We start from the raw sequence: 25,037 nt of genomic DNA, 5'->3' as shown, positions 1-25,037 counted from the left end.
GTAAGTAAGTAAGTAAGTAAGTAAACTCTTACTGATAGGATTTAAAACGTCTCCATTCCTTCCCAAGTATTTAACATGACCTTGGAATTAGAGGTGAGTGTTCCCCTTGTCCAGGTGTGCTAACAACAAGCGAGTGCTCCCACACGAGGCTGTTTTGGAAACTTCTGGAATTCTAAAAAACTCTTTTTTCTAGGTTGTACAATCATTAATTCATCTTACAGAATGTTTTCAAAGGGAAGAGAAATGTTTTAGGTAGGACGATGTTTTTGGTGGTGTTGAATCTCATCAGGCACTTACTTTGAGAAAGCCTGCCTTCTTTACCTAACAGTGATTCTCAACGTTCCTAATGCCGCGACCCTTTAATACAGTTCTTCATGTTGTGGTGACCCCCAACCATAAAATTATTTTCATTGCTACTTCATAACTGTAATTTTGCTACTGTTATGAATCGTAATGTAAATATCTGATATGCAGGATGTATTTTCAGGGGTCGCAACCCAACAGGTTGAGAACTGCTGAGTCCTAAACGTATTTGAATAGAGGATGTTGCTTTAAACAAAACCAAAAGAAGAACACAAAGAGGAAGGAAGAAAATTGCTTCCTTTAGGCGATTTCGCCCTTTAAAACTTAACACACAATAAAAACACTCCCTTTATCACCATTACCCCCCTCAGCAGCTATTCAAAGTTCACAGCAATTCAAAGAAAAGGCCAAATCTCTTTTGTGTGTGTGTGTGGGGGGGGGGGGGGGGGGGCGGGGGGAGGGGGCAGGGGAGGATGGTGACACCACTTTATTCAGCTGGGTCAGCGAGGTAAAAGGCCAACTTTCTTAAATCGGAACCAAAGGCCCTTGAGACTTCCTGAGATCACAGGCCACAGACATAAATAAAAGCACTCAATAAACCTGCATATCCTTGTGTGTATTATAATTTTATAAATCCCTGTGCAACGACTTAGCTACCCTCTCAGCAGACAGTAGAATTTAAGATCATTTTTCCAGCTGTGTGCATTCAGTGGCAGTCCTGACTGCTGATCCACGTATTTGCCTTTGCTTGCCTTATTTTGTTTAGTTATAAAAAGAAAACGAAAGTACTTTTCTAAGTAACTTGGGTAAGTTACAGTCCAGTTCTCTGCAAACTTCTAAAGAGTTTGCTCCTCTTGGCTCACTAACCTCAAGGTCACTTACTGAGCCATGGACTGCGTGTGTAAGAATCAGCCAGACACTGTAGAGATGCATATGCAGTTCTGCCCTGGACTGAGCACTGGGCTGTGAACATCAGCTCCATTTACTCCTCTGCACAATGAGGGGACACTGCTGGTTAATGAATAGGTTCTAAAGTACCTGTTAGCTGCCAATACAGGGGATGAAGATGACTCATCAAAGTTGGAAATGACAAAACTAAACAGATCACTCTAAGTCAGGAGCTTCCAGGAGGTCCCCGGACAGTGGGATGTGTCAGGGTTCCCCCAGGTGGTTCTGGTACCAATCAGCTCCTGAAGGCCTCAATCCCGGAACTTCAGTCTGCCTTGCGTTTACATGTGTTCATGAAAAAAAATTCTATGTTAGAAGTTGGGGAAACTCACACTTTAAATATTTTAGAGATACTTTGCTATGTAAGGGAACTTTCCCAGGTATCTTTTGTAATTGATTGTTTAATATAACTTCTCAACCCTAACTTCTCTTTCTAGTGCACTTAAAACTTTTAGTTTGCTTACGGTGTTTAAGTCATTGCTAGGGAAGAAGGTGGTAGAGCTTGAAGTCGAACGTGTCCTGCACCTGGGAAGAATTAGCATTTGTGAAGGAAGCAGCATCTCCACCAGGCAGGCCTTGGGCTCCAGGGAAGGTCCCAGGCTATGTCACACACTTGTGTGTACATCAAAGGAACTGGACAAATATTTGATGAGTAACAAATTTTAAGATAACTAGAAAGGTTCCCTTTCCACAAGTATCAACTGCTTAATCACATCTGAGACTACTTTTCAGGAATTATTTCAGGAAAAAGTCATTTTGCTTTTCAATTAGATCACTTCAAATGAAAATAACTTGAGTTAAATATTGCATTCCTTTAAATGCAGGCCAAGGTGTCATTAACTGAGCATGGACCATCATTAAAAATAATGGAGCTGGGCTCAGGGAGCACACAGCTCAGGGCTCTCTACCCAGGGGGGATAAAATAAGAGGTGGAGAGGCAAACTTGGACACCACTGCAGATTGCTGAGCACTTACCTACCTCTCTGTTCTCTCCTGGGACAGTGACTCACTGCAGCTCCTGATAAAGGGAGCTCGGTTTTTATGGCAAATTATCAAGCCAGCTAAAAGGGTGCAAAGGAGCTCAGGTGGAAATGGGTCTCTTTGGGCAAGCGATTTAACCTCTCTGTGCCTCAATCGCCTCTTCTGTAAAATGAGGAACATACTAACACTAGTTCTAAGGACTCTTGTCATAAGACAAGCTCTCACACTGGTAAAGTGACCAGCACATGACTGTATCTGGAGGTGCTCAGCGATGCTGGCTCCTGGTGGGCACAGCTCTCCAGGCAGACACACTCTGCTTCACACTCATGTAGCAAGGCCTCATGGGATTGCAAAGAAGCATCGAAATCCCAGAGTTCTATGAGCAAGAAGAAACCTTAGAAATTGTGTTTCTCTTCGGAGGGTTGCCCTTCGTCTAACACATTGTTTAGTCCATACATAGAAAATAAGCCTTATTTACAGACTGAGAGACTGCCCATCAAACTGAACTTCATCTTCTTTTGAGCCATGTGGCCGTCAGTCCGCATTCTGGGGCATCTGACTCTGCTGCAGCTGGGCTGGGGCTGCTGCCTGCAGGCCTGACAGTGGCTCCGCAGTTTGCTGCAGTTCCATCACTCCCTTTTGTCCTTTGGCATTCAACCTGGTACGGGATGCTACGTCATAAGCAAGAATTTTGTATTTCATTAAAGACAAAACAAACAAAAACAAGTAAAAAAAAAAAAAAAACCTCTCTCTGTACCTGTTTTCTTATCGACAGTAGAAAAATAGAAGGCAAACCCCGAGAGAACACTTGATTTTTCTCAGACCTGGCCCACTTTTTTTTGGCAATTGAGGGAGAGAGAGATAGAAACATCAACGATGAGAGAGAATCATTGATCGGCTGCCTCCTGCACACCTCACACTGGGGATCGAGCCCACAACTGGGCATGTGCCCTTTACCGGAATCAAACCCGGTACCCTTCAGTCTGCAGGCCCACACTCCATCCACTGAGCCAAACCAGCTAGGGCTACCTGACCCACTTTTATCTGGCAACTGTGGGCATTTATGTTTGTGATCCCTAATTTAGTCCAAAACCGAACCTTTTACAAATATGAAAACCGAGGGACCCAGGGAGTCTAGGTGACCCTCTGAGGTCCTGTGAGTGGCAGAAGCTGTTAGTGTTTCCACTTGCCCATTTACTTTTCTTTCTTTCTAAGTGAATTAGCCAATGTGGGTTCACTTCATGTTCCACAGAGAAGAAGAGACAAGAGGAAGTATATCCGCTATAGCTGAGCAGCACAGAGGGTAGCTACGGACACAAGAGGACTATAGGAGGCAACCCATTGTCAGTGTTAGGATTCATGGTAACTCAGCCAGGCCGCCTGTGTTTAGACATTGCCACAGAGGAAGCTGGGGGAATGATGCCCTCTCCCACCAGTCATTCCATTTCATGTGTGTTTAATTGGCCCCTTTCACATCTTAAATAATTATGTTTTTTTTCTAACCTGTTTCCTAATTCACTTGACTAAATAAGATGGTGACCTGGGTGACAAGAATATATAAGACACCACCTACAGAGAATAATCTGGAGGGGAAAAAGCAGAAGGAAACTTCATGACATTTCTAGTGATTCAGGTTCCTCTACAGACAATCTTTTGATGTGTTTTATTTCCCTTGATGAAATGAGACTGTCCTTGGTGCTAGGTATGGATGGATTATTAAAAAATAAGTGTGAAGCAGATGGCAGGGTCTCAAGGGACAACAGTGCAGTGGGGTTTGGTGGATCATCCCTCCTGCTCCCAGAATCCCGTGCAAGCTGCTATTATGACTCCCGTCACATGGTTGCACGTATTTGATTACTTGCCTTTCCTCCCCACTGCCCAGCATACTATCAACTGAGCCCTCCAGGAAAGGCCTGTCAGGCAGGCAGTGGTACGCCAGCACTTAGCTTGCTATCTGCTAGGTACCTCCAGCCTTATAGAGGGATGTGTCACCTAGTGCCATGAACAGAATAATACCCCACCCCCAGATGTCCACCTCCCAATCCCCGAGACCTGTGAATGCTGCCTTATAGGGCAAAAGGGACTTTGTGAATGAGATTAAATTGGAGATCTTGAAATATGGAGAATTTCCTGGTTTATCTGGTTGGGTCTAATGCCATGGTCGGCAAATTGCGGCTCGCAAGCCACATGTGGCTCTTTGGCCCCTTGAGTGTGGCTCTTCCTAAGCCTTAGGAGTACACTAATTAAGTTAATAACAGTGTACCTACCTATATAGTTTAAGTTTAAAAAATTTGGCTCTCAAAAGAAATTTCAATAGTTGTACTGTTGACATTTGGCTCTGTTGACTAATGAGTTTGCCGACCACTGGTCTAATGTAATCATAGGGTCCTTCTAAAAGGAGGGGAGAGGGTCAAACTCAGAAAAAAAGAGATATGACAATGGAACCAGAGCTTGGAGTCCTGCACTTTGAAGATGAGGGTAAGGAGCACAGGTCCAGGGATGCCGGAATCTGTAAAAGGCAAGGAATGGTCTTCTCTGAGGCAGCCAGCACTGCGACTCCAGACTTCTGACCTCAAGAATTTAAGAGAACATAAATGCGTGCGGTTTTAACTCACTAAGTTTGCTGCAGCATCAACGGGAAACTACTACACTTATGTAAAAAAGTCAGTGAACAGTTGTCATTTGAATGAATAAATGAGTAAATACACGAATAAATGAATAAATGAATAAATGAATGTAGAGTGCTCTAGATAAAGTGGAAAGGCTTATGTTTAGGTCTCAAGTTAGGTAGTAATCAGAGGGCCGCTTGGGCCCCACCATTTAATCTCTCTCTATATATATAACTTCCACAGTGGAAAATGAAACCAACTCCCGCTTTCCCATGGGCCTAAGCCTTGCATGGGCCGCTGGCTCCTGTCAGAGAAATCTTGCTGTTGGAAAGTCTGAGTCAGGTCTGCTCATAACATCCCACACTATGAAGCAATAAATCTCCCAGCTCGCATTCGAACCACAGAATTTAACTTCAGGAAGGCGTCACTGGTGTCAGCAGGCCCGGCTCATACAGACCTATTGCGCCGCTATTAGCCACACTTAGGAGACCGGGGTTAGGGAGATGCCAGGGACCGTGGCCTCGGTGCTGCCCAACAGCATTTCTCTCCCCCTTCTCATTGCCTGAATCCCCAGAGTACAGGCTGTACCCAGTACATACTCTGAGCTCAGTAAATCTGTTGAATGTGAAAATGACCCTATGGGCCGTGGAACCCATTGACTGTCTCCTATTTTCCACATAAGGAGCCTGAGGCCAGCGAGAGCAATGACTGAAAAATCTGTCCATGTCTTATCAATTCTGGTGATTTACTGCCTCCCCGCTAGAGGGAGGCACTGAGTCCCCTAACCTAATGGACTGGGTCATAGACAGGAAATAGTTTTAAAACACATTTTTTAAAGTGCCTCTGTTTTCTAAGTAGCTTCCAGTTTTATAAATTAAACTCTAATGGTGATGTTAAATGTGTAGTAAGCAGTGGAGAGATAGAGAGAAGCATGGAGTAAGAAGGAACCTGGACAAGCAGCAAGGAGGCGTTTGGGAAAAGCACAGTGGGATGTGAGTTCTTGGTTTTACCTTGGGCTTGGCATGCCCGGTGGGAGGTGAAAGGGGGGCAGAACTGTGGTTCAGATTCATGTGGCTCTTTTAGGCTGCACTGCACCCCTTACTGCAGAATCAACCCTCCCCCCCCCCCTTTTATTTATACCTCAATTTTCTAGCAAAGCAGTGCAATACTTCAGAAAGACTCAGGGCTGGAGGACTGAAATCCTTATCCTAACTTTAGGTGACCGCACATCAGGAAAAGTGGACTGTGCATTCCTATGAAAAGACACCCCTCACAAAGGGTACTTCTGCAAGAAGTGGATTTTACTGATTTATTAATTGTCTGCATGGCACTCACTTTAATCTCCTCTGAGGCGGCTTAAATCAACTCTTTGCACGGTATTCACTGGAGATGGAGAGCAGCTGTCCATCATCCTAAAGGAGTCCTACACATGTCTCCAGAGTCAACTATTGAGGACAAAGATTTTTTAAAACCAACTCTGCCTGGAATTCTTAGCTTTGTATGTTACTGTGGTTTTTATGATCAGAATCCTCCCAATCTTTCTCATGACAAGTTAGGTTGCAGAGCCCCAAACCCATGAGTTCAGGGAAGCCAGTGTAAGGTTATCTTTACCTGCTGGGCTCCTATACTTACCTCCCAAAACCACTTCCTTAGCCAACAGACATGAGCACAGCCATGGGAATTACCTCAAATTTCAGCCCACTTCCTTGCCTGCCTTAGCTTCTTTAGCTCTCTATACACAGTTGTGCAATGGATATTAGTTCTCTATTTGTCATTTCAAGTGATTTTTCAACAGAAGTCTTCTATGCTATGTAATAAAAGGCTAATATGTAAATCGACTGAGCAGCGGAACAACCGGTTGCTATGACGTGCACTGACCACCAGGGGGCACATGCTCAATGCAGGAGCTGCCCTCTGGTGCTGGTGGTCAGTGTGCTCCCACAAGGGGAGTGCCACTCAGCCAGAAGCTGGGCTCACAGCTGGTAAGTGCAGTGGTGGTGGTGGGAGCCACTCCTGACTCCACGGCAGTGCTAAGGATGTCCAACTGTTGCAGGGAGTGGGCTAAGCCATCAGCTGGACATCTCCCAAGGGCTCCCGGACTGCGAGAAGGTGCAGGCCGGGCTGAGGGACACCCCTCACCACCACCCGAATGCACGAATTTCGTGCACCAGGTCTCTGGTTTATCTATAAACAGTACCTGTGCTCTTTCTGCTGTTATTTCTCTACCCCTCTGCAAAAGTCTTCCCACCTGCGTGGCCAACTGGGTCATTCTCAGGCCAAGTGTCCTGCCCTCCAGCCTGAACACCTTGCTGGTGTTAAAGAGCCAGGGGCTGAGAGCCTCTGGATGATGACAACCTGTTACTGTATTGACCTCCTACTCTCTGTGGACCCCCTACACACTGACGGGGGACAAGGCCACACCCATGTGCCCAGCATATGAGCATAGCCTCATCCAGCTCTCCCGTGCACCCTCAGTCAACATTTCCTCTCCCCAGACCATTATTCAATGACCTTGAGCTTCTCATTCTCCATGTACCTGCCATGCAAATGCACACCACTGCACCTCAGCTAGGCTTTCCCACTGTCCCCAGTGTCCTTCCTATTGTTCTCTATTCCAGGCCCACCATAAGTGGCATAGCTCTCTGGGAAGTATTCCTTACCTCCAAGACAGGGTGAGTTACCCCTTCCCTGTGTTCCCAGACAGTATGGGATCTACCTCTCTCATAGCCCTGGTCACAGAGTACTTCTATATTTTTATAGCTCTCTCAGTTTCACGGCAAACTAACTTTTTATATCTTCCTCCAACCAAATCTACAATCTGTTTCACAGTAGGAATTCAAAAAAAAGAATGAGTTAAATAAATGTGCACATGATTCCTCAAACAGAGGTAACCATATGGATCCCAGCACCAGGGTCTGGCCCATACTTATTTATATCTCTCTGAATTAGGGAGGACAGAGCTAGAGAAAATGAGAAAATCAGTACCCATTCGAGAGTAAGAAATGTGGTGTACCTGATAGACCATTATATTTACAGTGTCTTCTTTTTTCTGCTCTGGAGGTCCTTGACTCTGCAATAGATTTCGTACTGTTTCTTCCATCCTGAGAAACAAAAAGACACAAAAATTATTTAAAGGTTTCCTATTAGCACGAGTCTATTCCCCTTTCGTAGAAATCAGTCCTCAGTGCATATTTCCCAAGCTGAAACCTGAAAAATCTCCCTTCTCTTCTCTTGCCTTCATCCCCTCTATCAAGAATCTGCCATGAAGTCCTTCAAAGTCACTCTTCAGAAGGTCTCTGCATTCTTTCTCTTCACCATTCAGGACCCTGTCTCTGGCCTCCTGTGTCTATAAGCAAGCAAACATCACCAAATACCCTTTCACTTTCAATCACCCCCTTTTAACTTGACACAATGTTACCATATTCATCTTCCTGAAATACCACTTTGATTTTTTAAAATCAATTTTCAAAGTTGACAAATATTACATAAATGCATTTTCACCTTTAATATACTAGCGTGTCTTTCCATGATGGTCTTTCTGTGTCAGCACACAGAGACCTACTATATTATTCTCATCTACTTCCTAGTATTATTTATTATTTAACCATTCCCTGACAGAATTTAAATTATTGCTAATTTTTTACTATTTTGAACAATATCTTTATACATACATCTTAGTACACATGTGTGAGTTTTTCAATAGTTGTATTATGATATATATTTTATGTTATAACCTATTTTGTTTTAAATACCCACCTCCAATGCTCACTCCTACCCCTGCATCACCCAAAAGTAAAGAGTGAAACAAACACACCTATTTCCATTTCTAGACATTGTGTCATGCTTGAAATGCCCATACTCTTTTGTCTTCTCAAATCCCATCCATCTTTCAAATTCTATCCCCAGTTCCACTTCCTAAGAGACTGTGCCACTGGTCCCCCGTGTCTTTGAATTCTGGTAGCCCTACACTTTAAATCAGCATGCTATCACTTAACTCCCCACTTAAAATGTTCAAATATTTCACATATGCTTGTCTTGTCTTTTGAAGTAAATTAAAATATTTGGTATAGAACCATGTCATAGTTTCTTATGTGTCTCCGGGAATTATGCATAATGTAGTATTCGGTACAATTACATGAATCCTTTATTAATTTACTAGAGTCCCGGTGCATGAATTCATGCACCAGTGGGGTCCCTCGGCCTGTCCTGCGGGATCATGGTGAAAATAGCTCTCCGACATCCCCTGAGGGGTCCCGGATTATGAGAGGGTGTAGGCCAGGCTGAGGGACCCCACTGGTGCACGATCGGGATTGGGGAGGGATGTGGGAGGTTGGTCAAACGAGGAGGGACTGCGGGAGGGCTCCAGGGCGTGTCCGGCCGTCTCGCTCAGTCCAGATCAGCTGGATCCCAGCAGCAAGCTCACCTACTGGTCAGAGTGTCTTCCCCCTGGTGGTCAGTGCACGTCATAGCAACTGGTCGACTGGTCAACTGTCTGCCCCTTGGTGGTCAGTGCACATCATAGCAAGCCATTGAACAGCTTTAGCATATCATTAGCATATTACGCTTTGATTGGTTGAATGGCCAATAAGCTGACTGGACACTTAGCATATTAGGCTTTTATTATATAGGATTTTGAAAACATTAAGTACTTACTCTTTGTCAGGCATTCACTATGTGCACTCAAACTGTGTTTGAATGAACTTGTCCTTGGGGCCCATCCATGAGGATCTGGGGACAGAACTCCGAGACCAGGACACCTGAACTATACATGAACCTGTGCTCTCCTGCCCAGAACCTGAGTTGGCTGTCTCTTCCAGTCTCATCCGGAAGCTGTGGCTTGTTGACTCAGAATGATACTTGCTTAAGACAGAGAGCAGGCTGACCCAGCTTCTCTCTCTTGAGCAGGGCTTCCATGATTGCAAATTAAGGGCTATAGGAGGCCCACGAATTCCCTGGCGTGGTACAGCCTTTACAGTAACAAGGCAATGTAGTTCAAAATGTCAAACTTTCTAATAGGTCATATAACTACTGAGCAGCAGAGTGAGGAGAGTGCAGGTGAACTGGCCCAGTCCAAGCCTGGATAATAACTGGGAAGTTCTCCCTTCACAGAGGAGCACCAGGACCAGGTGGGATTTCAGTAAGACGTGGACACTGATCGTGAGTGCTCAGAGAACGACGTGTGACCACACATTTACACAAACCATCTCTCCAGGCGTCTGCCTTGGAAAGCAAAATCTGTTTCCTACATTTTCACAAATCGTATGTTATTAATAATAGTAACTCAAAGTTAAATAGTACTTTTAACTTGTCAAAGAACTCATTATTCTTCATTATAATGTGCTTTAAAAATATCATTATATCTATTCGATAGATGAGAAAGCTAAGGCAACAGAAAGGTTAAATGGCTTACTCTCAGGATCATGGGTAGTTAAGAGGGGAGTTGGGGTTAAACCATTTTTTCTGACTGTAAAAAGAGCAGCCTCCTTCCAGGAGGCCTTGTTTACATGAAGGGGAATCATTTTATTTACTTTTATTTATTAATTTTAGACAAAGAGAGGGAGAGAGGGAGAGAAGGAGAGAATAACATCAATTTGTTGTTCTGCTCATTCAGCATTCATTGGTTGATTTTTGTATTCCCCCTGACTGGGGATCAAACCCACAACTTTGGCATATCGGGGCAACCCTGTAACCAACTGAGTTACCCACTTGGCCAGGGCCTGCAGGAAAATGATGTTAAATAAAAAAGAGTCTTAACTCCTGATCAGGAGTTATCTTGGTGAACACTTATTGGATGCTGAAGGCAACAATATTGCTTCTGACCTGAGGAGAACTTAATATTGGGTGGAAGAGAAAAATGAAGTTTATGTGGAAAAAAAAATAAGTGGGAAATGTCACAAGTTCTGAAATAAAACCTGATCAGAGCCCATTTCTAATACTCCATGTCAATGTATATGAACAGAAACAATCTCTTGAAAGGCAGTGCATTTCCCTGATGTATGCTAATGCTATCATAAAGAAGAAAAGTAGTGATAGCAGTGATGACTCGCCCGGTATCGCTCAGTTCCTGTACCACATACCACAGACTGACCTCTGGTTTTCTAAGGATTAGTCTGCCTCCTCCCCACCTTAGTACAGAGGCTACCGTTCCTTCTTGATTCGATCTTTATCTCATTCATTTATAGACATTTGGCACAAAGGTGGCCCAACAGGTAAAACTCAGTTAAAATGAAAATCTTGCCTTTTTAAAAAATAAGTTAAAATACAATTTTGTGACCATGCATATCTTGTTGAATTCTCTCTTCTGTATAATTAAATGTTCTATGCACAAATGGCTGGATCAAAAAGGGAAAAAAAACAACACATCTATTCACCTTTCCTCACTATTTCTTGGCTTTGCATTTTAAAAAAAGGAAAATGTGGAGGTGAACAGAAAGTTGTTGAAATAGAATCTCAAGCAGCCTAGACTCACAGTATGACTGTGATTAATTAAATTAATTATAATTAAAGCCAATTACATTTCTAAGCCTCAGCTTGGCTCAGACTGCAGGGACTGATCCCAATACTTGGAAGCAAATTAAGTTGTCTCATCTTTTCATAACCTCTATGAATCTGGTCACAGAGAAAATATTTTGAGCCTGATGAGACGATACCATTATTTATTCCCTGCTGACACATTCTTTCTTTATTTTTTTAAATTCTCATTTAGTAAAGTCCTCTATTTATTTTCCAGAAAATCAAAGACTGAAACATCATCCATTGTCACCTGAATGCCAATGACATTTTACTTCGTTTTGTTATTTTGATAGCTGAGGTTTATGGTTTGCATCACCAGTCTGCACACAGAATAATTCTGCCATCTGCTCCCCAAATGTGACTAAAAATCAGCCTATCCACTTCTTGGTCAGGCGTGCAGAGGTTTTTTTTTTTAATTTGTTTAAGTTGTTGATTGGTGCAATTTATTGTTAAACACTAACCTTAAATAATGTCTTCCAGTTGTTGTTTTTTGTTGTTATTTTCCAATTTAAGTCTAAATCCTTCCTTCCCCGAAATACTGAACAAGTAGTTGTTATAACTAAAAATGTATAGGCCAAAATTATACTTAGTGACATGTCATTTCTAATTCATATTAATAAGCTATTTTTAAAGTTAATACCTACACAAGTCAGAAAAAATAAACCAAACTCATATGTAAACAGTATATCTCAGGAAACGTAGATATAAATGTAACTATATTATTTTATTAAAAATAGATTCATATTTTACGGTACATTTTAATTAGTACATTCTTATTATAGTTTTCATTTGGGGGAAGCAAAAAGAACCTCAAACATAGTTTTTGCTTAAAAAGGGCACTAACTTAAAGTTAGGAAAATTGGACATTAAATAATAATGCATTAAAAAAAATTCAAAGCCACACAAGAGCAGGATTAGTGAGGCTCTGCACCAAAATTCTCTCCCAGGGTCCACCTCTGTCAAGTTCATCCTTGTAAAGCACAGATTCTGGGGTCTTTGTCCTTGGATCTGCATTCACTTTCTCCATGGAGGGTCTCCCTAGACACCAAAGGACGATCTTTCTGGAAGTAAATGTTAAAAGACAGTGGTTTCCTGAATCCTTTTAAGGCAGGAAACCACCTACTTATAATCATTCAGGGCCTGATAATAACAGATTTCTTTAAAATCAGAGCCTATGATTTGGGCCCTGAAGAGTTTGACTCATTCAGTAAGGAAAGTGCTATTAGAAAACAGACCCTAGGCTCCAGAGGGAGCATGTAAGCAGCGGTTCTCAACCTGTGGGTTGTGACCCCTTTGGCGGTTGACTGACCCTTTCACAGGGGTTGCCTAAGACCATCCTGCATATCAGATATTTACATTACGATTCATAACAGTAGCAACATTACAGTTATGAAATAGCAACAAAAATAATTTTATGGTTGGGTCACAACATGAGGAACTGTATTTAAAGGGCCAGAAAGTTGAGAACTACTGATAGAAGAATGTGGACTTCCCCGCATCTCTTCCTTCCTCCACAGGCCTAGCCCTTTGTTTTGCGGAATGCCACTCTAGAAAATTATCAGAACATTAGACTGAAGTGCTCTTTGACTCTTATGATCAAATACTCTGTTTATCATAACTTCATTTTGACAGAAATATAACAAAATAAACACAAAATCAGAAGTCACTTCCCCCAACTCAAACTGGTAATGGATGGGCTATTTCAGCTGAAAGATGAACTGAGTCATATTTTTAAGAAATAGTTTAACAGTTAAATGTTGCCTGGCTGGTGTGGCTCAGTGGTTGAGTGTTGACCCATGAACCAGGAGGTCACAGTTCTGTTCCAGGTCAGGGCATATGCTAGATTGTGGGCTCCATCCCCAATAGGGGGTGGGCATGAGACAGCTGATCAGTGATTCTCTCTCATCATTGATGTTTCTATCTCTCTCTTCCTCTCTCTGAAATCAATAAAAAAATATATATTTTTTAAAAGGAATACTTAAGCATGTTATTTGCTGATTAATGGCATCTATAATAAGAAAAGCGTAATATGCAAATCAACAGAAAGACCGAACAGCAGAACGACCATCTAGACGACCTTCCAGACAACCACGTTATGATACACACTGGCGCCAGGCCAGCCAAGGTGGGTGTGATGTGATTGGTTGGGGGTCCCCGCCATCGCCCCATGATCACCCCACAGAGGGAGGCCTAAACCACCCTCTTCCCTCTTCGTGGTGATCAATTGCAGAGCCCCAGCAGGCGGGTGGGGCCTCTCAGCTGATGGTGCTGTGAAGGGTGGGTGGGGGCTCCCTCTGTGGGGAGATCGATCTGGGGGCCCTGCAATCAATCGCCCCACAGAGGGAGGCCCAGGCCACCAGCCAGTGATGCTGTGGTGGGTGTGCGGGGCCCACCAGTGAACGTCCCATAGAGGGAGGCTCAAGCCAGTGAAGCAATCACACCCCACACCTGTCGCCCACAGAAGGAGGCAACCAGTGGCGGGGGAGGGTCAGTGCTGCACAGATGGCAAGCAATGGCAACGGCTGGGTTGGGGACAGGGCCAGCTGGCAGCAGTTGGGGGAAGGAAAGCCCCAATAGGCCCTGATCACCAGCCAGGCCTAGGTACCCTACCCGAGAAGTCCCAGATTGTGAGAGGGCACAGGCCAGGCTGAGGGATACTCCCCGCCCTGTGCACAAATTTCGTGCACTGGGCCTCTAGTTAATTAATAATAAAATTAACAATCCAATAAAAACAATAAAAGTGCAAGTCATATTCTCCTTTATTCACTTACACTGAGAAGCTTTTTAAGAGCTGCTGTTGGAATCTACAAATTGTTTTTCCTTTTGTTTCACTGTATTTGACTCCAAATCTTCTCACTTAGAAAAAGTGTGTCATCTTAAGCAAGGGTGTACCGTGATCAAACTTCATTTTAAGAACAAAAGAAAGGGACTGGATTTAAAATAGAAGGGGGTAGAGGGGTTTGAGTACTATAGCACCCCTCCTTCACCTTGAGCCTCCTCCCTATGAAATATGGCATGACATGTCCCCATATGGAGAACAGTCCTCAACCTGTAAGGTCAACGGCCATAATGAGGAGAGGCACACTTCTCATATCTGCTGGGGAAAAGAAAAAGGGTTACAATAAAATATTGGTTCTCTTCCACTGACTTCCTATAAGGGTAAAAAGTTTAGCCAGGCAAGAGTGGCTCAGTGGTTGAGCATCAACCCATGAACCAAGAGGTCTCTGGTTTGATTCCTGGTCAGGGCACATGCTGAGGTTGTGGGCTCCATCCCCACTAGGGAACATGCAGAAGGCAACCAATTGATGTTTATCTCTCATCAATGTATCCATCTCTCTATCTCTCTCCCTTCCTCTCTCCTAAACATCTATAAAAACATATTTTTAAATATATATTTTTTTACTGATTATAGAGAGGAAGGAAGAGGGAGAGAGAGATAAAAACATCAATTCTCTCTCATCATTGATCGGCTGCCTCCTGCATGACCCCCACTGGGGATTGAGCCTGCAACCGTGGCATGTGCCCTTGACCAGAGTCGAACCTGGGACCCTTCAGTCCATAGGCCAATGCTCTATCCACCGGGCCAAACTGGGTAGGGCAATAAAACATATTTTTTAAAAAATGTTTAAACACACAACTGAGATATTCAGAAAAATTGTTAATTTATTTTGTACATAACCAAACTCATCTCTTTTTTGAACCCCTACATACTAACTAGCATTAACTTTTATCCCAAATCCTATCCTATATAATAAAAGTATAATGTGCAAATTCACAGAATGGCAGAACAACCAGTAGAATGACTGGTCGCTATGATGCACACTGACCACCAGGGGGCAGATGCTCAATGCAGGAGCTGCCCCCAGCCTGCAGGCCCCAGGCCAGCCAAGGTGGATGCCAGCGGGGGGCCCCCCCAATTGCCCCGCCGGTCACCCTGAGGGGCGATCAGGGCAGCAGCTGCTGCTCATACCCACTGATGGCACCAGCCCCGCTCATACTGGCTGCTGGTGTCAGCCCCAATCACTCCGCACCATCAGCAGGTGCAAGCGGGGCCAGCAGACAGGGGTCTGAGGGCCACAGCAGGAGGGGCTAGGCGAGGGTGCAGAGGATAGGTTAGACCAGTGGTCGGCAAACTGCGGCTCTCGAGCCACATGCAGCTCTTTGGCCCCTTGAGTGTGGCTCTTCCACAAAATACTGACTTCTGCGCATGGGCCATGAAGTTTCAATCGCACTGTACATGCTCGCCTGCACGTGGTATTTTGTGGAAGAGCCACACTCAAGGGGCCAAAGAGCCGCATGTGGCTCGTGAGCCACAGTTTGCCGACCACTAGGTTAGACTAAGTCTCACATTTAAAACTAGGGGCCCAGTGCATGAATTTGTGCACCTTAAAAGGAACTGTTGGCCGTGAGGCTGTGGTGGGCACAGAGGCAGGTCTCGGCCCATCCTCTGCACCCTCGCCAAGCCCCTCCTGCCACTGCCCCCAGACCCATGTCTGCTGGCAGCCCCACTCCTACTGTCACCACTCCCACACGCTGACAGCTGCGGCCCTGCTAGCATCCACTGACAGTGTGGAGCGACGGGGGCCGGCACCAGCAGCCAATATGAGTGGGGCTGGTACCATCATTGGTTGTTTTATGTAGATCAAATATTTATCTCTTGGGTGAAAATGTTTAGCCTCTCAGTAGAAGAGTAGTAGACTGCTTCTCTTCCCTAGGTCAGTGGTCGGCAAAATGTGGCTCACAAGCCACATGTGGTCTTTGGCCCCTTGAGTGTGGCTCTTACACAAAATACCGCTTGCGGGCGCGCACATACAGTGCAATTGAAACTTCGTGGCCCATGCGCAGAAGTCGGTATTTTGTGTAAGAGCCACACTCAAGGGGCCAAAGAGCCGCATGTGGCTCGAGAGCCGCAGTTTGCTGACCACTGCCCTAGGTAGTTGCTAAGCATATGCAGACCTGGTTGGGTGGGTCTTTGTAGGGTAGGGAGACATGAGTGTGATATCATTTTACACCAGGACAGTAGTCACTTGTCTCCAGGTTTGTTCTGGCTCTCTTGTCTCTACACCTGAGGGTCTTGAGGCTATTGCCAGTCTTTGTTCTGCTTGGCCAAAGCTTAGTGGTATGTCCAGCATTCTGAATGACCTTCACCTTAGCCTCTGCTGGCTGTAGTGCCCTGAATCTCAGACACCCCTTCCTCCAAGCATGCTGATCCAGTGTCTGTCTCCAGACATTCGTGTAAGGATGCCCTTGTTCTGGCATAGCAGACCCCAAACTAGGCCATTGCCTCTCCAGTCAGCTTCCAACCCCCACAAAATCTGTAGGCAGCCTGGAAAGATAAAACCCAGGGCCTCCCATATGCATGAGCATAGTGGACCACCACGCGGACAAGGCCATCCCCCATTTAATGTGCGGGCATACATGCACAGACGTGGGCCTTTGCTAGAATCTTAAATGAGAACCAATCATATAAACACCCACCTGTTTTCCATGTCACCCACCATCTGAAGTACCACTTTCACTCTCTGTTTCTCCTCATCTTCCCTTAGCCACTTCCAGCACCTGAAAAAGGTGCCTTCTTCTTTCTTCTCAGATATCAAATCTGACTCCTTTCCAACTCCAATCTCTGAACTAAATCCATGTCTGCCATTTATGATGATGAATTAAAGTATTTTTCCTACACACTGAGAAGGCACTATGATATGGGTCATCTAGACTTGCTTAGCCTTTCATATATTAAAGGAGGAAGAATGGCAGAATCTGGGTAATCGTAATGTAAAGTGGTAGCATGTTCACAAGGCCTTGTCTTATTTAGTCCTCTTTAGCAGAAATTGAAGATTTCTTCCCTCATTCTTTTTGAAGTCCTAGGGAAAACTAGCAAAAAGCTCTAGTATTCAGAATGGCAAAACAGAAAATGTAGATTTTAAACATACACACACACACACACACACACACACACACACTTTACTTTGTTACACAATCACTCTATGGCAAGCACTGTCTGATTTAATCCTTATAAGTCCACAGAGTGAGTACTATTATCTGCCTTTTTAGTTTTATTTATTTACATATGTACTCATTCATTCATTTAAAATGAAGAAATTGAGGATACATGAGAATAAAGAACTCATTCAAAGTCATCCTCCTCGTAATGGTGAGAGTTATACTGGAAAAAATATTTGACTCCAAAACTCACAATATATTTCTACTGTACTACAACAGCACACAAGCAAACATTTAAATCACGCTAGTGTTTATTTAGCTATAAACCACATTTTTTGCCATATTGTTATCATATGTCAACATTTCGATCACTGGGTGGTTACTTGCAAATGTTCTGTACTTGAATTAATCTATTCTCTCAATTAGATTAAGTTTCTTCTAAATCCCAAACAGGGTCACACTCTGTGATATATTTTGACATCTGTTTACTTTAGTATAGCTTTTATTATAACACAGAGCCCAAATAAATACCTGTTGAAGCATTTAATACTAGCTATTCATGGACAGTGCCTTGGGGCACTCTCCATTCCACCCAAAAGCCACAGATTTGACCTCTTCCTTCCCTAAGGGAGAAGTCTTCTCTCTTGCTTTCTTAACACTCTCAGCTCTTCATCACAGCATTGTAGCACCTTAGTAATGATCTCTAATTCCTTGAGGTCAGTAACTTTGCCTTGATTATTTTACCTCTAGCAACGAAGCATAGCTTCTGTCACTGGGTAGGTAGTCAATAAATTATTTTTTAGTGAATGAATAGCTTTTTCTCTCATTCATTCCCTCGCTCCTTACATTTTCATTTCCCCACAGACCTACATGGTCAGAGAGGAGTGACAAGGGAGAGGTGCCAGCAGACTGGAAGGGCTAAGTCATAGCTGTGACACATCAAGCTAAGATTCCAGGCTCCCAGTCATTAGTAAAACAAACCAAATGTCTCCAGAAATAACTCCCTGCTATTTTTACCACATCAAATATGCAGTACACATGGTTAATCTGCAGCTAATTAACTTCAATGGTTAGCACATTACCCTAATGAGGCCACAGATCTAGATTGAGTCTCTAGCTCAGACACCCTTTACCAAGACAGCCCACTGCTCTACTGCTGGGGGGAGAGAGGACAAGAGAATTATTTTAATGAAGAATAAATTTTGCTTGGCCTCCCATATCATTTGCTTTTAAATTTATTTTTCCCATTCTACTTTCGTTGCTTTCCTCAACAACCCATCTTGCCTCCCCATTTTAATTGTAGTGCAAAACTTCTGTCAAGTTTGGGAGTGAAAAGAAACACTGACAGATGTTCAATTCCAAGAGGACTGTTCAGGTAGAAACTTTGCTGGTTTAGAACTGGGTTTTGTCCAACTGCACTAACTGGTTTCCTTAGAAAATGAGAGTCTGCTCACTTAGAAGCTATCACATCAAAGCATGTAAGCAGGGACAATCCCTAGGCTGGCCGTGACTTTGCTGTTCTTCACCCAATCACTGCTGATCCTGGTGGCAACAGCCAGGCACAGTAAATCTACAGGGAGGATAACTGGAAGCTGCACTGAACCCGAATGTCACTCTGGATGAATGGCGAAGGGCTGGAATTTCTTATTTCTTTCCTGGATGATATATATTTTTAATTCAGCACAAATTTTGCAAGAATAATACCATTGCCCAGAAACTACAGGGCTCTAATTCACTCATAGGGACGCCACACCATTCATAAACAGATCGAAAGGTGCTAGTCCAATTTGAATTATGGTATTATATTCACTCCAGGGCCATCTGTCTGTGAGGAGAAAGTGACATAAATTTTCTCAGAGGCAGGCTTATGCTGATCCCAAACAGGGAGCTCACTGCACAGAGAGAAGAAGAGTTGGAAAGGCAGGAAGATACATTCTGACAAGTCCCATTTTCCACGTGGAGTTGAAGGGAATCCCCTGAATGCTACCAAGCAAACCACAAGTGTTTTTTGCTCAACAATGGAACAGAATAAAATTTCATTTATGGATTCATGTGTTGAGAGAGAGAGAGAGAGAGAAAGAGAGAGAGAGAATACTGCCAGAAAGGAGAGGTATACTTCACTAGCTTTCTGGTTAAGACTCTGAAGGCAGGGTTGGCGTTATATCCCAAGAAACTATAAGATGTCTACCGTATGGATTACTTTACTCAATGGATGCAGACTTCTAATGAATGCCACTACTAATATGATTATTAATTTTATTAATCCAAAACTGTTAATTGTTAATATAATCACCCATGAACTAAGATGGAAGTATAGGTGAATGCTGGTACACTCACCTCCCACAACAACATCAAAATTACAACTAAAATACAGAATAACCATCATTTCAAACAGCCTGCAATCTGGCTAAATTTAAGTTCTACAACTAGAGACCTGAAGAAGAAAGTACATCCAGACTGGTAGGAGGGGTGGAAGAGCAGAACAGGCTGGTCCAACACCCATGTGTGGCATTTAGTTTTAATCAGGAGGAATATCCCTGGTGTGGAGGCCCACCATGAAGAGCAAGGGGTCTCAGCCCCACACCAGATCCCTCAGCCTAGGGTTCCAGTGCTGTAAATAGAAGTACCAGCAACTTTGGACTATAAAAACCAGTGGGGATTGTGGCTAAGTGACATGGAGGCTACCAGAGTCCCCGGCAGTTCCTCTTAAAGGGCCAGAACACAAACTTACATAGACTTGCTCCCTCTGAGCTCCAGCACTGGGGCAGTGGCTTTGGAGAATCCAGGAAATGTGGGGAGGAACTGGATTTCTGGCATTGAGTCAAGAACTCAGGGTCAGCTTTCTCCCAGAGAGGGGTGCTCACAGGGTCCATTGTTCTTATGCTGAGACCTCCCCTATCAAAGAGCTGATTGGCAGCCATATCTGAGTTTCAATGAATTTGGCCCACACTATTCACTCTACCCTGTTAATTCCCTGAGACTCCACCCCACCCATTTTGTAGCCCCACCCAAGCTGTTTGCAGCAGCTTTTCCATATGAATGGCCTATCCCAGTGGTCAGCAAACTGCGGTTCTCGAGCCACATGCTGCTCTTTGGCACCTTGAGTGTGGCTCTTCCTAAGACTTAGGAGTACCATAATTAAGTTAATAACAATGTACCTACCTATATAGTTTAAGTTTAAAAAATTTGGCTCTCAAAAGAAATTTCAATCGTTGTACTGTTGATATTTGGCTCTGTTGACTAATGAGTTTGCCGACCACTGGCCTATCCTATTTCAGGCTTCAGACTTTCCTAAGATATCACAAGCAAGCACCAGCTGACATCAGCATGCCTCAGACCTACCAATAAGAGGACCAAGAGAGCTTGGCCTTGCTTGGACACTTCCAAACCCAACACAAGTAGCAGCCATCTGCAGATCACTCTGTAACTCCTGCAGGATGGCCCCAGGCAGTGGATGACCCTGCACATCCCAGGAGGCCCCAGAGCTAGTGCACCTAGTGGACAGCTTCAGATTATACCAGATTACAACTTACACATCCACGAGTGACATACTCAAAGGGCAAACTGAGTGAGCACCAAAGCTCCACTGAAATAAGTCCTGCTCCATAGGGTGTCTCCTGCACAGCAGCTCTGCCACTGTAGTCACAGTTGGTCCTCACAGCCAATTGGCCTGGAGGTCAATTTCTGCCTTTAACTCCAAAAGTAATCAAGGCTCAACTACAACAAGACTATGCACACAGCCCACACAGGGGTGCACCTAGAGTGCCCAGCTCTGGTGACTGGGGAGGCTGAGCCACTGGGCCCTACAAGACACCTACTACACAAGGCCATTCTACCAATTCCAGGAGATATAGCAGCTCTACCTAATACATAGAAACAATACCTAGGGAAGCAGCGAAATGAGACAAAAAACATATCACAAATGAAAGAACAGAAGAAAATCTCCAGAAAAAGAACTAAATGAAATGAAAGCAAGCAAACTACTATATCCAGAGTTCAAAAAGATGGTTATAAGGATGCTCAAGTATCTTAATGAGAGCTTCAAGGGACTTAATGAGAGCTTCAGGGGACTTAGTGAGACTCTTGGGGATCTTAGAGAGAATGTCTAAGACAGGGGTCCTCAAACTATGGCCTGCGGGCCACATGTGGCCCGCCGAAAACATTTATCCGGCCCGCCAGGTGTTTTTGCCACCGCTGCCTGTTGCTTAGCAGCCCACTCGACCAGGCCCGCAGTGCGCATGTGTGGAATGTGCGCCGCACTCTCCGACTCCCCTCCTTCTCTCTGTCTCTCGACTCCTCCTCTCAGTCTCGGGTGTGATCAGACGAGTCACGAGTCACGAGCTTAACTGTGCAGAGCCTGCTGCTGCCTGAGGACCGAGGTAAGAACAAGTTAGGATTTTTTTTTTTTTGAAGTTAGGAGGTCTATTTTTTTTTTTATTTTGCAGTTAGTAGGGCCTTTTTTTTGAAGTTAGGAGAGCCTTTTTCCAGAATGAAATATCTGAAATCTCCAACCAGATCTAGACTAACTGATGCACACTTGCATCACTTGTTACGACTAGCAGTGACAAATATGGAACCGGACATTGACCATCTCATTAGCCAAAAACAGGCCCATAGTTCCCATTGAAATACTGGTAAGTTTGTTGATTTAACTTTACTTGTTCGTCATTTTAAATATTGTATTTGTTCCCGTTTTGTTTTGTTTTTACTTCAAAATAAGATACATGCAGTGTGCATAGGAATTTGTTCATAGTTTTTTTTTAAACTATAGTCCGACCCTCCAACGGTCTGAGGGACAGTGAACTGGCCCCCTGTTTAAAAAGTTTGAGGACCCCTAGTCTAAGACATAAAAAAGAACCAGTCGGAAATTAAGCATACACTAACTGAAATAAAGAATAATTTACAGGAATTCAACAGTGAAGTAGAGGATACTGAGAATCCAATCAATGATTTGGAATATGAGGAAGCAAAAAACAATCAGAAAAACAAAAAGAAAAAGAGAATCCAAAAACATGAAGATAGTGTAATGAGCCTTTGGGACTACTTCAAGCCTACAAACATTCACATTATGGGGTGCCAGAAGAAGAGAGAGAGCAAGATACTGAAAACCCATTTGAAGAAATAATGACAGAAAACTTCCCCTACCTGGTGAAAGAAATAGACTTACAAGTCCAGGAAGTGCAGATAATCCCAAACAAGATGAACCCAAAGAGGTCCACACCAATACACATCATAATTAAAATGTCAAATATTAAAGACAAAGAGAGAATCTTTAAAGCAGCAAGAAAAAAGCACTTAGTAAGAAAAAGAGAAAGACAAAGATCAAGACTATGAACAATAAAATGGCAATAAATACATATCTATCAAAAAATGAATCTAAAAGTAAAAATAAATGAAGGAATCTAATGAACAAAATAAACTGATGAATAAAATAGAGCCAGAGTCATGGAAACATGGAACAGACTGATGAATCTCAGAGTGAAGGAGAGAGGGGAAGGTGGAAAGAGATTAACCAAAGATTTATATGCATATATGCATTACCTATGGACACAGACAATAGGGTGGTGAAAGTTCGGGGTGGGGTGGGAACCTGGCAGAGGAGGGCAATGGCGAAAAATGGGTACATCTTTATTATTCTCAACAATTACTAACAGCACCCTTTTCACTCCAAAAATTGTCCTGGTTGAGTGATCATTTTTTTTATCTTACTGTCAATAGAATAACTCAAGTATTCATACTGCACTCCTTCCTCCAATATGAGGCCTTCAATATTGGCTGGGAAAAGAGAAACTAGAGAATTTTGTAGGGATTTTCACTGCCTCATTCCTGACAAGAAGAAATCATATTGGTGTTAATGCAATGTCTGTACTGTCAGAATGAGGACACCTATGGAACTCCCTCAGTGATTGCCTGCACAGAAACACAAGAAAGACAAGCAAATGTTGGTCTTGTCAGCCTCTTTCCATGGGGTGTCACTTATCCAACGCTGCTGGGTGACTGAGCTGTCATTATTGAGACTCTTGTCTCACTTCCCAGCTAGATATTGATTGGTACCCTTCTGTCACTCAGGCCAAATTGATTGCCAGTCTAAGCAATTAGTCTTGCTGAGCTCTCTGAATTGCCCATGAATGTGTTGCCTGTGATCAAGGAATCTTCACACAAACACCTTCAAAGTCTTCGTGGCTATGAAGAACAAGCTATCAAGCCTTCAGCATGACAGCTAATAGACATGTTTTTGATGCAGCTGATTATGTAGTAAGTATCTGTAAACATGAAAAAGCTTGAATGTCCACAAAACTTTTGTAACCAGCCAAGTTTCATTGGCAAGAAAAGTGAAAGGTGTGGTTTCTCAGCAGTGTTACTAGAGGGACACATTTAATGTTTCACTTCTCATTACCCAAGAGTCACCGTTTATAAATGCCATCATGACTCAAGATATGGCAGTAACCGGCGTGGTTTATCCTTAGAAACTTTGAAGTGTATAAACTTGTCAATATTTAACAGGCAAAATGGAAAATAAGTAAAAAACGTTCGTCAATTGAAAATATACTTCTATGTTAGATTAAAAGCAAAACAAAAAGCACCACCATAACATGCATGCCTTACCCTGGGAGGTCATGAAAGTGTAATTTGTCAGTCATCATAATTATCTGGTTTTGGATAGAGATGTTTCTGTCAATGACCCTAAGGAAAAGGAGGTCCCTTTTCTTCCCTCCTTGCTTATTCAAATATCATGCACCTTTGAGTCTCCAGCCTAAGTCCCATCTCCCACTTTTCTGTTAACTCTGGACCATAGAGGTCTCTCCTAAGTGTTTTCCCTGAAACACTTATAGAAAATCACTGAGGTTTCTTAATAAATGTTCAGATTCCCATGTCCACCTGAGGCCTAGTGAATCAGAATCTCTGGGAGGGAGGCCAGGAATCTGTACTTTTTATATGCACATTCTTGCACATTAACCTATGAGAATCTTGCTTCTACTTTCATGTCCTCCCAAAACACTTAGTTACATGCTACTTGGCTCTGTTAAATATTACAAAAACAATTTCTAGAAGTGTCTTAGTTCAACAACTACTTTGTAAGCTTGTTAGGGGCCTCGATGTATATTTCAGGTCTTTTCATATGACCTGCATCACACAGTGCGTATCTATTTATCCTGGGCAGATGGGCTTTTCTGAAGTTGTGAAGTTGAATATTGAGTTGCTTTATTTGGGGCATTTTCAATGTTGAAATAAATAGAAGAGCATATTTTCATGAATCTAACTTTAATTTCAGATATGAAAAACTTAAAACTAATGCATTCTGTAGGATGACTATCTCTTCAGTTATCTGCTCATTCATTTATCCCTTCACCAATTGATCTGTTCCTTTACTTGATAATAATCTGTTCAGCACCTACTATGTGCTTTGTGTAAGAACCAGTTGCTCAAATAAAGAAAAACTGCCAAATGTGGGAGCCAGGCAGACCAATTACCCTGTGGTGTAATCGGGCAGAAGAAAAGGTCTAAGAGGCTGAGAGACACACTGGAAGTGTTGACATGAGCTGAAGTTTTGGAAATCAGTAGGATTCAGCTTGATGGAAAAGGGAGTATCAAGCATAACTAATGATTTTGTTTGCCAATTTAAAATTGCCTATTATGAGTTTTCTTAATGAGAGATGTGCTTTGAGTGCATATCAGACTGTATGTCATTGAAAATAAGGGCACTCCATTTTAGTTTTCTACAGGTGTAGGCATTTTAATAAA

General features: G+C 43.2%; 1 protein-coding gene across 1 annotated transcript in view; it reads right to left on the bottom strand.

Moving 5' to 3' along the window:
* NCKAP5 (NCK associated protein 5) overlaps positions 1-25,037 on the bottom strand; it is an 873,870-nt gene that overhangs the window by 310,817 nt on the left and 538,016 nt on the right. Inside the window, 1 exon segment of the mRNA XM_070423100.1 lies at positions 7,855-7,942. Within this exon segment, the coding sequence (XP_070279201.1) occupies positions 7,855-7,942 (88 nt within the window).

This window comes from Myotis yumanensis, unplaced genomic scaffold (assembly GCF_028538775.1).
Source record: "Myotis yumanensis isolate MYYU_CA2020_CCGP unplaced genomic scaffold, mMyoYum1.0.hap1 SCAF_8, whole genome shotgun sequence".
Lineage (NCBI taxonomy): Eukaryota > Metazoa > Chordata > Mammalia > Chiroptera > Vespertilionidae > Myotis > Myotis yumanensis.
Note: the sequence above shows the minus strand (reverse complement) of the source record. Positions and strands in the feature narration are given on the sequence as shown.